This window comes from Brachypodium distachyon, chromosome 2 (genome assembly GCF_000005505.3).
Source record: "Brachypodium distachyon strain Bd21 chromosome 2, Brachypodium_distachyon_v3.0, whole genome shotgun sequence".
Lineage (NCBI taxonomy): Eukaryota > Viridiplantae > Streptophyta > Magnoliopsida > Poales > Poaceae > Brachypodium > Brachypodium distachyon.
Window position 1 is genome coordinate 48,469,608 of NC_016132.3, and position 14,053 is coordinate 48,483,660.

General features: G+C 43.6%; 2 protein-coding genes across 6 annotated transcripts; one reads left to right on the forward strand and one right to left on the reverse strand.

The window, feature by feature from the left end:
* Positions 1-446: 446 nt before the first annotated feature.
* On the forward strand, positions 447-10,642 carry LOC100827572 (uncharacterized protein At4g10930). Of its 5 annotated transcripts, none has more exons than XM_014898748.2 (14): positions 447-646; positions 3,290-3,408; positions 4,143-4,228; positions 4,586-4,676; positions 4,817-4,866; positions 5,392-5,464; positions 5,652-5,761; positions 5,861-5,926; positions 6,044-6,645; positions 7,059-7,152; positions 7,263-8,424; positions 8,512-8,586; positions 8,747-9,931; positions 10,108-10,557. In XM_014898748.2, exons 2-14 carry the CDS (start codon positions 3,346-3,348, stop codon positions 10,318-10,320), a joined length of 3,870 nt encoding a protein of 1,289 aa, XP_014754234.1. In that variant the 5' UTR covers positions 447-646; positions 3,290-3,345; the 3' UTR covers positions 10,321-10,557. The 5 variants fall into 5 exon arrangements, with proteins under 5 accessions (XP_014754234.1, XP_010232252.1, XP_014754235.1 ...); XM_010233950.3 differs by lacking the exon at positions 447-646 and adding an exon at positions 1,773-1,956 and having other exon boundaries at positions 10,108-10,642; XM_014898749.2 differs by lacking the exon at positions 447-646 and adding an exon at positions 2,056-2,254.
* A 1,351-nt stretch (positions 10,643-11,993) lies between these two features.
* LOC100827880 (aspartyl protease family protein 2) lies at positions 11,994-14,053 on the reverse strand. The gene has a single exon (XM_003567008.3). It carries the CDS (start codon positions 13,672-13,674, stop codon positions 12,256-12,258), a length of 1,419 nt encoding a protein of 472 aa, XP_003567056.2. The 5' UTR covers positions 13,675-14,053; the 3' UTR covers positions 11,994-12,255.

The window sequence follows — 14,053 nt, forward strand, 5'->3', positions numbered from 1 at the left end:
TGGTCGTTTGATCGATGTATTCGGTTTATCAGACTTTTTGAATAATGAATAAATTGATAAAAAATATTATGTGCATTATGTTGATGCAGAGGCCAGGGTTTCAAACTTTTTTCCGAAACAACACTTTTACTAACGGAATTAGTAAAACAGATTAGGTACACACTTGGTTCTGTCTACACCTATCGCCGTACGCATATTTATAGTACCCAAATAGTTCTAAAAGAAAATCATGATATAGTTCAAAACTGAGACACTTGTAAGATATACTCCCTCCGTTCTTTGCACTAAAACCATGACAAGTATTGAGGTGCACTAAAATCATGACAAGTATTTAGGAACGGAGAGAGTAGAAGTTATTTCTTTTATTTTAAAAACAGCATACGGCAAATAACTAATTTTCTCCTCTGGAGAGGAATAACCCATCTTTCTCTCTGCTCTGCTCTGCTTTCGCCGTTTCGCGTCTCCTTTCTTCTATCCCACACCCCTCCTGAAACCCACCCAACACCGGGAGCTCCCAACCCGATCCCCTTGCTGCTTGCTCTCCCTGGGATCGGGTTTGCCACACGCCGCCGACGCGTCGGTCCCCGCCGCCACCCCGCCCCCGTGCGCACTTTCCCGCGGTCGACTGTGACCAATGACTTGTGAGGTACGAGGTTGTTTTTATCCCGCGATTAGCTAGTTAAATCCAACCTTCACAATTTCTTCTGCGCGGCTAGTTCAGTGCTTCCTCTGGTTGATTTCCGATTGGGGAGCGTGGAATAGCAGCCGGTTGTCTGATATTTTATACTAGTTAACTCTAACAAAAAGTTGTTGTTATTCTTTACTACGGAATATGCTTAAACTCTATTGATCCAGAGTTAAATTAGTTGAAACTTTGCAGATTTATTTTATACAGAGATGCAAATACAAATTCACGCAAACAAATGTACATCTAACAAAGATTTAATAATTTGTCTTAGAATTAATTTGAATAGCTAACAATTTGATGCATGGTTACAATACCTAACATGAGTTACAGTACCTAACATGAGTTTGTCATTCTTTCGTCTATCATGTATTTCTTAAATAATATCACTAATCCCAGTTTAATACATTGTTCTTGCGTTTTATAAACTTGTGGACCAGGGTTCAAAAAAGCACTAAGCGAGCGGTGAGGCACCGCTGAGAGGAATTGAATCTTAAGCGTTCCGTACAGACTCTGTTTCTGAGAAGTTGGCGGGGTTCTTGGAGAAATTCAAGGGGAATTGGAGAATTTGAGAGACATTGTTGCTCGCTCAGGAAAAATTGGCGGGATTCTGTTGCTCGCCTAAATTGACGGAATCCTTAGAGGAAAAAGACGAATTGGAAAAATTGGAGAGATTCTTGGAGGAAATCAGGCGGGAGAGAGAGAGAAGCCGTCCCTGCCGGCTGAACGAGCCTTATCAATCATGAAGTAGTCGCTTAGGGCCTAAGGTCCTGTTTGGTTGGGTTTAAAACTGTTTTTTTTTCTTTTGGCTTATAAGTCACGGAAACACCTATTTAGGTGTTTTTCCTATTTAGGTGATTTTGACTTGGTTTTTACTTATACTATCGTCTAAAAATATTAAGTAAAATGTGAAAACCCAAAACATAGATACTTTTGTGGCTTAAAAATCAAAAGTCAAAAAACGGTTTTAAGTCCAACCAAATAAGATCTAAGCGATGCGTTTTCCGACCGATGAGAACTTTTGCGCGCTTAAGTGATGCTTATAAACCACGTTCATGCTGTGGACTGAACTGTTAATTTACGTTTACTCCTTCCTCTGGCCCTCTGCCTCGTCGGTAGTTGGCTGCTGTACCCCTCGGCCCCTCCCTCCCTCTGCCGAGCGATCCAGTCCCCTCGCTCCTGGATGTTCTTCCTCCTCGGCCGAGCGCCGCCACCCATCACGCTGCCGAGCGCCCATCGTCTTCCTCCTCGCGCGAGCGCCTCCACCGCAGGTTGATCTCCCCTTCGATTCTCTCGCTCCCGACCGTTTCTCCTCCCATCACACCACGAACGGATTCCGCCCTTTAGCTCCCCGTTTCATAATCTTCCCCAATCCGTAACTGAGGCAAAAATCAAGGTAGGGCAGCCGCCCTACCTTGCCCTACTGGGTCCTCCGCCCATGCAAAGCGCACCTTCGAATCATCGTAGTGCTGACGGAGGTTTCCCATTGGCTGCAAGCATGAGATCTCTACTGTGTCTAGAAGATGTTAGATTAATCCAGAAAGCGTCGTTTCAGCAGCTGTAATTCAGGTTAAGAGATGACTAGGCATGACATTTTTTTTTCAAAGAACTGTGAGGTCAAGATATTATGGCTAAAAGAAGGATAAGAAATATTTCAGTGATCGTGATTCCGTAACTCAAAAGAACATCTTTTAACCACTATTTATGATATTATGATGTGTTGGAATCCTTTTTTACACGTGTTAAAAAAATTCAACGCGAAGATGGGTTCTTAATGTATGTATTGACAATTTTAGCCTTTGATAGATCATTTTTATGTAACGAATTGAAAGAAGGAGTACAGAGAAGAAAAGAAGAAAAAGGGACACCTAGGAAGCTGTCTATCCTTGGTGGAGATCAATCGATCCGCGGAACAGTAAAAGGGTAGACTTGTCTTTTTATAAGGTTATTTGCTCCGTATATTTAAAAAGACCTTTGGAAATATATCATCAAACTGGACAATTGACTTAAAGTATATTGTGAAAGGATCACCATCTTTGGATATTACCAAAGACTAACCAACTTATTTTCTCTAGATTTTTCAGAGGCAGAATTGGTAAAGCTCTCCTTCTTACTTACAAGTTTAGTTAATGACATGCTTATAGATTACACGTTGAGAAAAGTCCAAAACCTTCTGTTATGCCTATTGAAACGGATAATCATTGTAAAGTGTAAACTTGTTTCAAAGCTTCTCAATTTGGTGTTAATTCTATAGTAGCGGTAGCAACTATTAAGGTTGAGAGAATCTTTTCTCTAATGAATTATAGAACAAGCTATGAAACAAAACAGGGGAACAATACTTTGATGGTTGCGTGGTTACAATGTTTTGAGTGAGATTTCCTTGTGCAAATAAAGGGTGATGATACCATTTCTCGCTTCCAAGTCATGGTGAACTATAATTGTGCGTTGTAAATTTCTTCATATTTTGTAATTTCTCTATATTATTCGACACATTGTCACTATTATGATAATTTGTACATTATTTTTTACTGCATCTAGCTCTTGTGCGTCTCCGTGCTTTTTAGTCAGGTATTCTCATTTGTTGCTGTTATTTCTAATCTATAGGGTTCATTTGTGGGCTCTTCTGTGACCAAAAGCTAAGCTTCTGCCTCTGATCAGTGATGTCGATGCAAATGGATGCTGATGTCCAACCAATTGGAGAGCAGGAAGAGATGGATAATCTGGTATTGCATCCATTCCCTTTGCACAGCGAAGCTTGATCCATTGCTTTAATATTTTGTCTTTATTGTTGTGCTAAAATCAAGTACTTTCTGGTACTATTACTAATTGAGTTGAGGGAATGAAACTCAACGCAATGATGCATCAAAGATACTCGTGATCTGGAAGTTTCTGTACCCTCTTTCATACATAATTTTTTAACAGTTATTTCTTGCATGGCCTGGTCCTATGGTAGTCTTGAAGTAAGTAACGATAGTGCTCCTGTGGTTACACCTCTTCGCATATAGTAGGATAAACCTTTTGAATTATTAGAAATTTCCCAAATTTCTTAGTTAGAAATGGTTTTCGAGAGATGAGAATAGGAAGACACTGATAATGGAGGTTTCTTATTACATGGGATTCCATTTTCCTCCTGTCTTCCCATCTCTGTGCTATAATATGATTTTTTTTCCGTTCACCAACTTTGCTAGATGGGTGTGATGTCAAGTGGTGTTGTTTAGGTGGGATTCATAGTCATAAGTAGATACTAACTGCTTGAACTTAAAAGAAAGATCCTATTACCGAATTGTAGTCAAGCATAACAAAGTATCTTTTCAGTAGTAAAGAATAATTACATAAAATCAGTATAGTAGTTATGTGTGTTTGTCTTTTATTTTTTGTGATGATAGCACCTCTAGTCCTTGTTTCCTAGCATAATTATGTTTGTCCTTTAATTTTCTGTACGAACTGCATTTTGCAGGAAAAATATGCATCTGCTATTGAAGTTTGCGGCATTTGTAGAGATATTGTCATCAATAGAGGAGTTTTGGATTGTTGCCAACACTGGTAGGGGTTCGAATCATGGATCTATAACTATCCAGCATTTCTGAATTTGTTCCATCACTTCCCTAACATTTGTGCAGAACTGCATATTTCATTAAGGTCTTGAGGGTCAAACTTGTGCGTCTAGGGAATTTCCTTGGTTACAATATGTATATTTCTAATTTCTTGTAAGTATGTTTACTAAGCCTTTGAAGTGTGAATGCATATAGCTTTAAAACACAGTCAAAGTCATCCTCACGATAACTTGATACTCTAGTCCATCATTACTTGCGTATTCACTGCAAATGATTTTCACAGGTTACTGCTTGATTTGTTCAAAACTCTGACTTGATAAATACATAATTGGGTTCCATATAACAGGTTTTGCTATACATGCATAGACAACTGGGCTGCCATCACAAATCGCTGCCCTCTCTGCAAATGTGAATTTCAACATATAACATCAACTCCAGTAAGTACAGCATATCTTTAGTGCTGGCAATCTTGAAAAAATCACTTGTGGCAGAAATTCAATGGAAAAGCCTTGGCTCAATGCCTCTAGAGGTAAAAATGCATTGGAGTATAATAGTTTATTTTGTGTTTGTACTGAAGGTATATGATGACACTGGAGCTAGTACTGAAGACGAATACCCTTTAACCAGGTAAGGTCACAAGACCATTTGCTCTCAGTTTGTACCATATGGTTTGTACGTATCTCAGCTCAAGATTTCTGTGCGGTTATTTGTTTATGTTGTTTACTCTCATACTCTGTAATGCCCGCGTTTCCTCGTGAGGTAAATTCTTGAATTCTTGTTACCATCAGTTTGGGGCCTTTCATCTTCTGAGTTGTATATCCATTGTCAGCTTAAGTAGAGAAATACTCTTGGTCATTAAATCATAGTGCCTCTGAAAGCCCTTTTTTTCGGTCAGGCATACTAAGCAAAAGCTGATAATTGGATCATCTGACCACGTTGGGCAGGAAATGTTGCTGCTGTACTTGTATGCTTGTGCACAATCATTTATTTGCCTGTAAAAGTATGTGCCATATATTTGGTCTGTGAATATTATGATCATGCATTTCTTCTCTTACACTCCCTTTAATTAGATTTAAATTTATGTTGCACAAAGAAGTAAATAAAATGAAGAACAATATCATCACTTCTCCTGTTGTGTTTCTTATTGTGCAGTGGTGATGATGATTGGTATTCGCAAGGGGAAAACAGCACACTTTCTTTCCCATCATTTTATATTGATGCAGAAGTAATAATATTCATATAGCACTCATCATTTCCTTTCCAAACCATCATACTCCCTCCGATCCATAATAAGTGTCTCAGACTTGTTCAATTTTGTACTAAGTTAGTACAAAATCTGAGACACTTATTATGGATCGGAGGGAGTACTTCACTATCTCCTGAAGTTGATCTGTTGCTTGCTAATTTCCCAGGCCGTAGTTTGTTTGGATGGTGGTGATTGCATGATTCGGAGTGGAATTGTGGCACCTGAGGATGATTTGACTTTAGATACATCGATTGCTTGTGATTCCTGTGATCTATGGTATTTATAACTGTACTATTATGCTATATGAAATTGTCAACTGTTAGTTGAGACTCGGAAACGATTTGTGTTTTCTGATTACTATGATCCTTAAGCCAGGTATCATGCTATATGTGTGGGTTTTAATCCAGAAATGACATCTGAAGATTCATGGTTGTGCCCAAGGTAATTTGATAGTTCCTAACTCTTCTCTTTGATCAGTCCTTGCTAGCAGGACTGTAGTATGCATGTTTTTTTTTGCTCTGTGTTTGCGACTATGAAATTATCGATTTCATTTTGTAGGTGTGTATCTACTGAAGTAAAAAACAAGTCAGATGTTATCTTGAAGCAAAACTTCAGTGGGGATTGCGTAACTGATTCTGATAGGACAACTGCTGATGCATCATTTTCTGAAAGAGTGTCAGTATCTGTTGCCGATGACGGTGAAACTGCCATTGTTGTCTCAATGGTTGGTGTAAATTCTCGTTTTTCAGAAGGTTCACTAGGCTCAGAGACAGGGCAAGCGTACAGCAATTCATATCCAAGTTATTCCAAAGATGATTCATCACATGATGCTGTTGCAAACGCACATATCCTGAGGGACAAAGATAATTCCTGTGGATCACCTAATAAATCTTCAGGAATTAATCTTGTTCACATGGTTTCTTCTGAGCCAACACAAAGGTCATCAGAACTTTCACCAATACGTGAGTCAGCAACTACCTTATTTAGCTCAGAGCATGGTAACATTTCAAATGAACAATTGGAAGAACCACAAGATGTGTCATCTTATTTCTTATTACATAGAAGTAAGGAGGCTGGAAATACAGGAGAGGAGAATGCGGTCCCTAGAAACAATAATGAAACATTTCCTGCCATCAAATCTCCACAACTTTTTTCAGCAGGTATGTTGGGCAATTTGCATATTCCAGCATACTACTTGAAAGCCTCATACTTCTAGCTTATTAGAGATTAGTATGTTTTCAATGCCTGCCTGTTCTTCAATCAGCATATCGAATGTTCAGTACATCATCTGCTGTTTTAGTTGTATATATCTGGAAGTTTGTTGAATTATTTTTTAGCACTGCAAGTTTGTTGATTTAATAGTGTGAAAAGGATATTGCTACGTACTGCAGATCATGTATATTTAAATAGCTTAGTTTACATGGATATGCGATGTTTATGATCACTGTGTTGCCTATTGCTTTTCATACGGGCTCTGTCTTGTTCAATTATACTGCATTAGTTTCTGTTCACAGGGTCTTGTGGTCATCACATTATGCACCCAGCATGACTTCTTCCCTTTTTATAAATGCAGCTAGTAAGACGGCAATATCGAGTGACATTAATATGACCAACACAGATGCAGTTCAGCAGATGAAAAGTGATGACGACACGCAGTTGCCACCCATGTGAGAATCTTTCACTTAATACTCGCTTGCAAGAACTACTCGTAGTCACACACTCACATGGGAGTTGCATAGATGCACAATTTCATTTCAGTAATCATGGTTTTTTTCAGGCAGGGTGAACATAATACTAATGACATGGAATCAGGAAATGAAACTGGCCATCCTGCGAAGAAAGCAAAATTGGGAGTACCAGATCACGAAATGCATCTCATTACAAACTCTGGTGTTTCTTCAACTGACTGTCATACTACTATTGCAGCCAAAGTTGTTGTCAGTGATACGGCAAAAATTGTCGAACAGAATAAACATGTTCCTGATATAATGAGTATAGTTGAAGGAGAGGGCTATATGAGAGATCCTGGCAGGGAGCTGGCAAAGCCTGTAGGAAGAAGATCAGGAGATAAGCCTGGTCTTCGAATGAAGAAGATTTTCCACAAGGAAGGAAAACAATCATCTGTCGTAGTTCAAAAGTTACAACAAGAGATAAGGGATGTAGTTAGAGATAATGGTGTTAGTATACTCGAGAAGGATAACGCTTTTGATGAAAAACTTTTGACTGCATTCCGTGCAGCAATTGGGAAGTCAATGGATGGACCAGCCAAAAGAACTAACCTCTCACTAAGTACAAGGAAGTCATTGCTTCAAAAGGGCAAGATACGTGAGAATCTGACCAAAAAGTTGTACGGAACATCCACAGGAAGGAGACGAAGTGCATGGCACCGTGATTGGGAAGTTGACTTCTGGAAACATCGTTGCTCCCCAGGGATAAATCCTGAAAAGATCGAGACACTGCAATCAGTACTTCAGCTACTCAAGAAATCCTCAGACACTGGCATGCGCAAAGAAAGTGCTGAAGAGAAAAAGGCCTTCTTGTCGAGGTTATATTTGGCTGATGCATCAGTTGTTCCCAGAAAGGATGATATAAAACCTCTCTCTGCCCTCAAAGGATTCCCACTAGTAGATAAAAATAGCCAAATTAAAGCTAAGGATAGCAAATCAACTAGCATACCTGCACCAGGGACTGAGACAAGCAAAACCAATTCGCCCAACAGCATATCGAGTTCTTCGAGTCTGAATAAAGAAGCATCAAGCAGAAGAGAAAACATAAATGGTCAGCCACCACTGAATCAACAAAATCAATCTGATGGTGATATCAAGCATGACAAAAGAAAATGGGCTCTTGAGGTTCTAGCAAGAAAAAATGCCAGCTCTCTTGCAAGCAAGGATAAAAATGAAGGCACTGATGATCTCAATGGGAACTACCCTCTATTAGTACGTGCCAGCTTATTAAAAATAATAATCCAAAAAGATGTTCATTGATGACTCCTCTATAAACACTAACATCTTTGGTTTTCTTAGGCCAAACTTCCTGTGGATATGAGGCCGCAGCTCACAACTGACCGCCATAATAAAGTTCCCATGTCTGTTAGGCAGGTAATCAATCACCCAGCGAGTCCTTTATTGTGCTCAAACATTGCTGTTCTCATTATTTCTTAATCGGCCCCATTTCAACATATTCTAATTATAGATTGCAAGTATAACTGTACTTGTCTTATCCAATGTTCAATTTATCAACCAAACTTATGTATCTCAGGCACAACTTTATCGCATCGCTGAGCACTATCTGCAGAAAGCAAATTTGGATGTCATTCGCAGATGTGCAGATACTGAATTGGCTATTGCTGATGCTGTCAATGTAGAAAAGGATATTTACGGGAAGTCCAGTAGCAAGTCAGTTTATGTGAATCTTTGCTCCCAGGCTACTCGCCAGCCTGCCAAGGCAAAATCTGAGAATAATGCTTCAACTCTAGGCGAAAAGACTGAATTAGGCAGTGATTTGATAATGCAGCAGGTTAGAACTGAAAATACCAACACTAGTAGCAGTGATGTGGAAGAAGCTATAAGCAGTGCGTGCCTTTTGGATCTTCCTGTTACCACACGAAAAACTGAAAAGGGTGAACTAGGTGGTGTGCCCGAGCAAAATGCAAATGAACATGTTGTTAGTTTCAACAGTGTGGAAGAAGCACTAAAAAGGGCAGGCCTCTTTGATTCCCCTCCTAATAGTCCCGAGAGAAAAACTACCACAACTGAATATAATCCCAGTACAGTTTCCAGTTTTCCAAAAATTTCACAACAAAAATGTGCTAGTGTAAAGGATACTTCGTTGGTGAATGCAGGAGAACACTGCCATAGTTTGCCGTCAACTTCTGATTCTAGGATGAGGGATGCATCCACACTTAAAGATGACGTTGATTTATCCGTACAAGTTGATCTTGCTGATGCAAATAGTCAAATCCTCTATACGGGAATGTCTTGTGAGCAACCAAAATGTAATTCAGAGGAGGATCAGAAATTGGTACACAACAATAAAACTACAGATTCAACAGAAAATAAAACGTTCTCAGTGAACTTGACCGAAGATGACAGATATTCTGTGCAATGCAAAAATACAGGTGGGGCCGATAAGGAAATTGTAGTTGACACGCCTGATGAAGTTACTTGGCATGTGGGGGACACAAAAGAAATGGACATAGCAGCAAGCGTTGTGCACAATCAATCTTGTCATGGGAATACTTTGTTGAAAGAAGGTGAAGTAACCAGCAAACCAAAAAAAATGGAGTCCACTAGAGAGAAATCTTCCAGTGACAATCATGGGTTGAGCAGCAAACATTCTAAAGGAGACAGTTTGTCCCCCCATCCAGCAGCAAGGGCAGACAATTTAAAGAAAGATCCAGGCAACAACAACACATCAGATTCATCCAGTTCTGTATACAAGAAGGTAATTCACCTCTATGTTCCACTGGACTTCTGTTTTAATTTCTATCTCCCTGTATCTCTCATTCGTTGTACATGTATAGCTAGCCTGATTAAACTGCTAAGATTCTGAATACATCTAGGTGTTGCACGGGTGTGTTACGTACACCCATCTGAGCCTTTTTGTTTCAATGTCTGTAGGTTGAAGTGTTTGTGAAAGAGAACATCAGGCCACTTTGCAAGAGTGGTGTAATAACCACCGAGCAATACAGGTGGGCTGTCGCCAAAACAGCAGAAAAGGTTATGAAGCACCACTCTGAGGCTAAAAATGCAAACTTTCTGATCAAGGAGGGGGACAAGGTGAAAAGGCTTGCTCTGCAGTATGTTGAGGCAGCTCAGCAAAAGATTAATTGACTCGGAAGAAGTCTGGTCATCGTTGGAATGCTGATGCAATATATACGCCAGGTGTGCTGGCTCTATGGTCATGCTGACCATTCCTGGCAGGTCTAAGTTTTTTCTCAAAAGAGCTTTTATTTCAGAACTTTGGTCCTGAATGTGGGTTTTTGCGAAGTACGCTGCCACTTCATGACGGTCCAAAAGTCCAACAATTTTCATCCTTGAGTTTACGTATATGATTGGGAAGGAGACAAATTTTCATCCTTGAGTAGTATGCTTTTTTTTTGTAAACTTCCTGCATATATTAATTCATGGTAAGATCAAACGATCTTACAGCAAAGATACAGGCTACATTCTGGACTATCAGAAGAAACACAAAGATTACATCATAGTCCTTGGAGAAGTCCAAGATTACTGCACAGACCCTTGGAGATACAACTTTTACATCAAGGTCCTTAGACACATGTAGAGCAGAAGCTGTGAGCGTGTCGATTCTCACCGCTTGGACCACGAAGCTTCTCGGCCTTGTCTCTGCCAACCACCGGAATTCAAGCCGGCATCTCTGCAAACTGAGCTCCGGGCACCACTGAAGAAGCAGAGGAGTCACCGAGATGATGGCCTCCGAGCGATCATAAGATCCGGAGGAAAAGATCCACGCCGATGCCAACAAATAATGGAGGAGACCACACATCGGAGTGAAGAACCAAACCTGGAACGGATGGTGATGGTACTGAACTCGCCGTTCCGGTCGAATAAGGGCCCTAGAGATGGCCGGAGCTGTCAGAGCAGGCAAGGAATTGTCCTTGACTTTGACAAAAAAAAATTGCTTTCTGAGACCGCAAAGCGGGCCTCCGCAGTGGAGGTTGAAGGGAAGAACAACATCTCCTCGTCGAAATCTTGGACGGAAATCAGCCTCAAGAAGATGCATAAGATGTCCTAAAGAAAACACATCTCCCCAAGAGAGATCCGGAGCCAACGAATTGAAAAAGAAAGCATGCTCCAGATCCAAACTGACCCTCCTGTCTAGTCCTTGAGCTGGATTAGAATAAACTCTAATAGATCGTCGTTTATTGAACATGTAGTTGAAGCACATCAACGAATCAGATCTAACCATAACCAAGATGCAGGATTTATTAGGATAAGTAGGGGGGAGGCAAGTTGTCCCAGCAAGAACAAAATCCAACACCCTTCCCAGAAATTTCACTACCGTCAAGGAGTGAGAGATCCCGGAAGAGCTTGGATCAGCGGAGGAGACAACAGCCAAGAGAAAAACCAGAAAAAGATACGGCATAACGCCAAAGGCCTCTAAGGCAACTAACCTAGCGTAATATACATAAGGGGGCCGAACCCTCCTCCCTTTCCCACTCCTGCCGGCAGTGCCGGTGGAGAAGAAAGGGAGGAGAGCCGGAGACACAAAGGAAAAGAAGACTGTCAGGAGGAAGAAGACGGGGTGTGGAAGGAGAGAAAGGAGTCTCACTTGAGTAGGATGCGGAGTGTGATGACCTTTTTCGAAAGATAGTATGCAGAGCACGAGGAAATGAGCTCAGGCTTACATTTGTTACGTTAGTCTAGTATGACCGCGGAAACCCATTTTGGCTTCCGAGATCCAGTGCTCCCTGTAGTTCAAACTTCATGAAAATCAGTTTCAAAAAAATCTGAATTTTTATTGTAGTGTTAGCATAGATGTCGGAAACCCACTTTGACTCCTGAGATCCAGTGCTTTCTATAGTTCAAACTTCATGAAAATCAATTTCAACAAAAATCTGTACGTCTTATACTACTCACTCCGTCCCTAACTGACCGAGACGGAGGGAGTAGTTTTGTAGTGGTTGCATTTAACACCTGAATCAAACCCGATAAACAACTTATGGCCGCAGATTTACACTCTCGATCTCGATCGATCGTGCGTGAGGATAAAACAAACTGTATTGCTCGTGCTTGAGATCAAATAATTCAGCAGCCGTTCGGCTCGAATCCGACTCGTTCATTCTCGACGTCAAACACGACACGAAACCGCTGCTGCAGGACGTTGCCGATGACGCTGAGCCCGTCGTGGCCCGCCGCCTCCAGCGCGAAGCAGTGGTACCTCCCGCTTTCCTCGGGGACGAGGTAGTTCTCCGGCGGCAGCGCCACGTCCGCGCCGCCGGCGAAGTGCAGCACGACCCCTGGCGCGTCTGCAACGGCGACGCCCCGGAGGTCGTAGCACGCGTCGAACACCGAGATGCCCCTGCCCACCTTCCGCATCCCTACCTTTGCCGCGCGCGCGTCGAAGGCGTCCCGCAGCGCCCCGTAGGCGTCCCTGGCGAACCGCGTGATGGACGTGCCGGAGTCCACCACGACGCCGCCACGCCCGGTCGCCGGGTCGAGCGAGAGGCTGGCGTTGGAGAACCCGGTGACCGGCTCGCCGCCCACGCTGAACCCAACCATGTCCACGTAGTAGAGGCTCGGGCGCCGCGGGTTGGACCGCAGCGGGGTGAACACCGAGGACGGCGGCTCCGGCGCCGTGCGGCCGAAGACGAGGTACGACGAGCTGCTGCCGCTCCGCGTGCGGTCGCCGAGGCAGTAGGCGAAGTATCGGCCGTAGGAGTCGGCCACCTGCGTGGCGAAGGAGTTGTTGCCCCGGGCGACGCCGAGCAGACCGGCAGCCGACCCGAACAGCCCCTCGTTGTCGTGGCCGCACCCGAGGGTGACGTTGCCGACGGACGTGTCGTTGGAGAAGACGAGACGGTCGGTGGCGAGGTTGCCGCTGGTGGAGGAGGCGTCGCCGTAGACGATCCTGTACCCGCAGCCTCCGGTGGTGCCGTCGCAGGTCTGGGGGTTGCGGCACTGCGGCGGCGAGCAAGGGGTCTGCGCGTAGGTGCTGGAGCCTCTCGGGTCGTAGAGCGGGCTCAGCTGGCGGTAGCAGTGCACGCAGGGCTTGCACTGGAGCCACACGACGTCGCTCCCGGTGTCGATGACCAGCAGCGCCGGGGTGGGCGGGGTGCCGACGCCCACGGACGCGAAGTACTCGCCGCTCGCGAAGGGGAGCCCGGAGATGACGGGGGAATGGAGATGGTCGTCGTCGTGCGCGGTCAAGCTGCCGATGATCAGGGACGCCACGAGCGCCGCGTAGCGTGCGGCGTCGGCGGCGAGGCGGCGGCTTAGGAGGCTTACACACTTGACGTCGTCAGGCGGTGGCGGGAAGACCGTGTCGCGGTGGAAGACGGGGACGTGGAGAGTTGTTGGTGGCTGCAGTGTGGCATGGGAGGAGGAGAAGACGAGGAGCCCGAGGAGGGCGAGAGCATGTTTGAGATGTGCCATGGTACGCATGGGCGGAGGACCGGCCGCCCTACGTTGATTTTTGCCTCGGTTTCGAACTCGGGGGAGATTCATGGCTTCGGTTACGAATTGGGGGAATTAAGGAGATGAAACGAGGAACTAGAGAGCAGAATCGGTTCGTGGGGTGATGGGAAATAATTTTGATGCTTCAATTTAGGGAGAAACGGTCGGGAGCGAGAGATTTGGAGATGAACCGGCTGCGGTGGCGCTTGCGCTGCTGGAGTCCAGGGTGCGCGAGGAGAAAGACGAGCCAAGGGGGCTTGGGCGCTCGGCAAGGGAGAGGGGTCTGCGTGCCCAGAAAGGGAAAAAAATAACGCGAGGGGTTACGGACTTGCGGTTCTGGCACGGTGGTCTGTGCGTCGAACTGTCCGATCCATGTAAGCATGCAAAGACTTCAAAACAAAAAAAAGTCGATTACAAATATAAGTGAAAT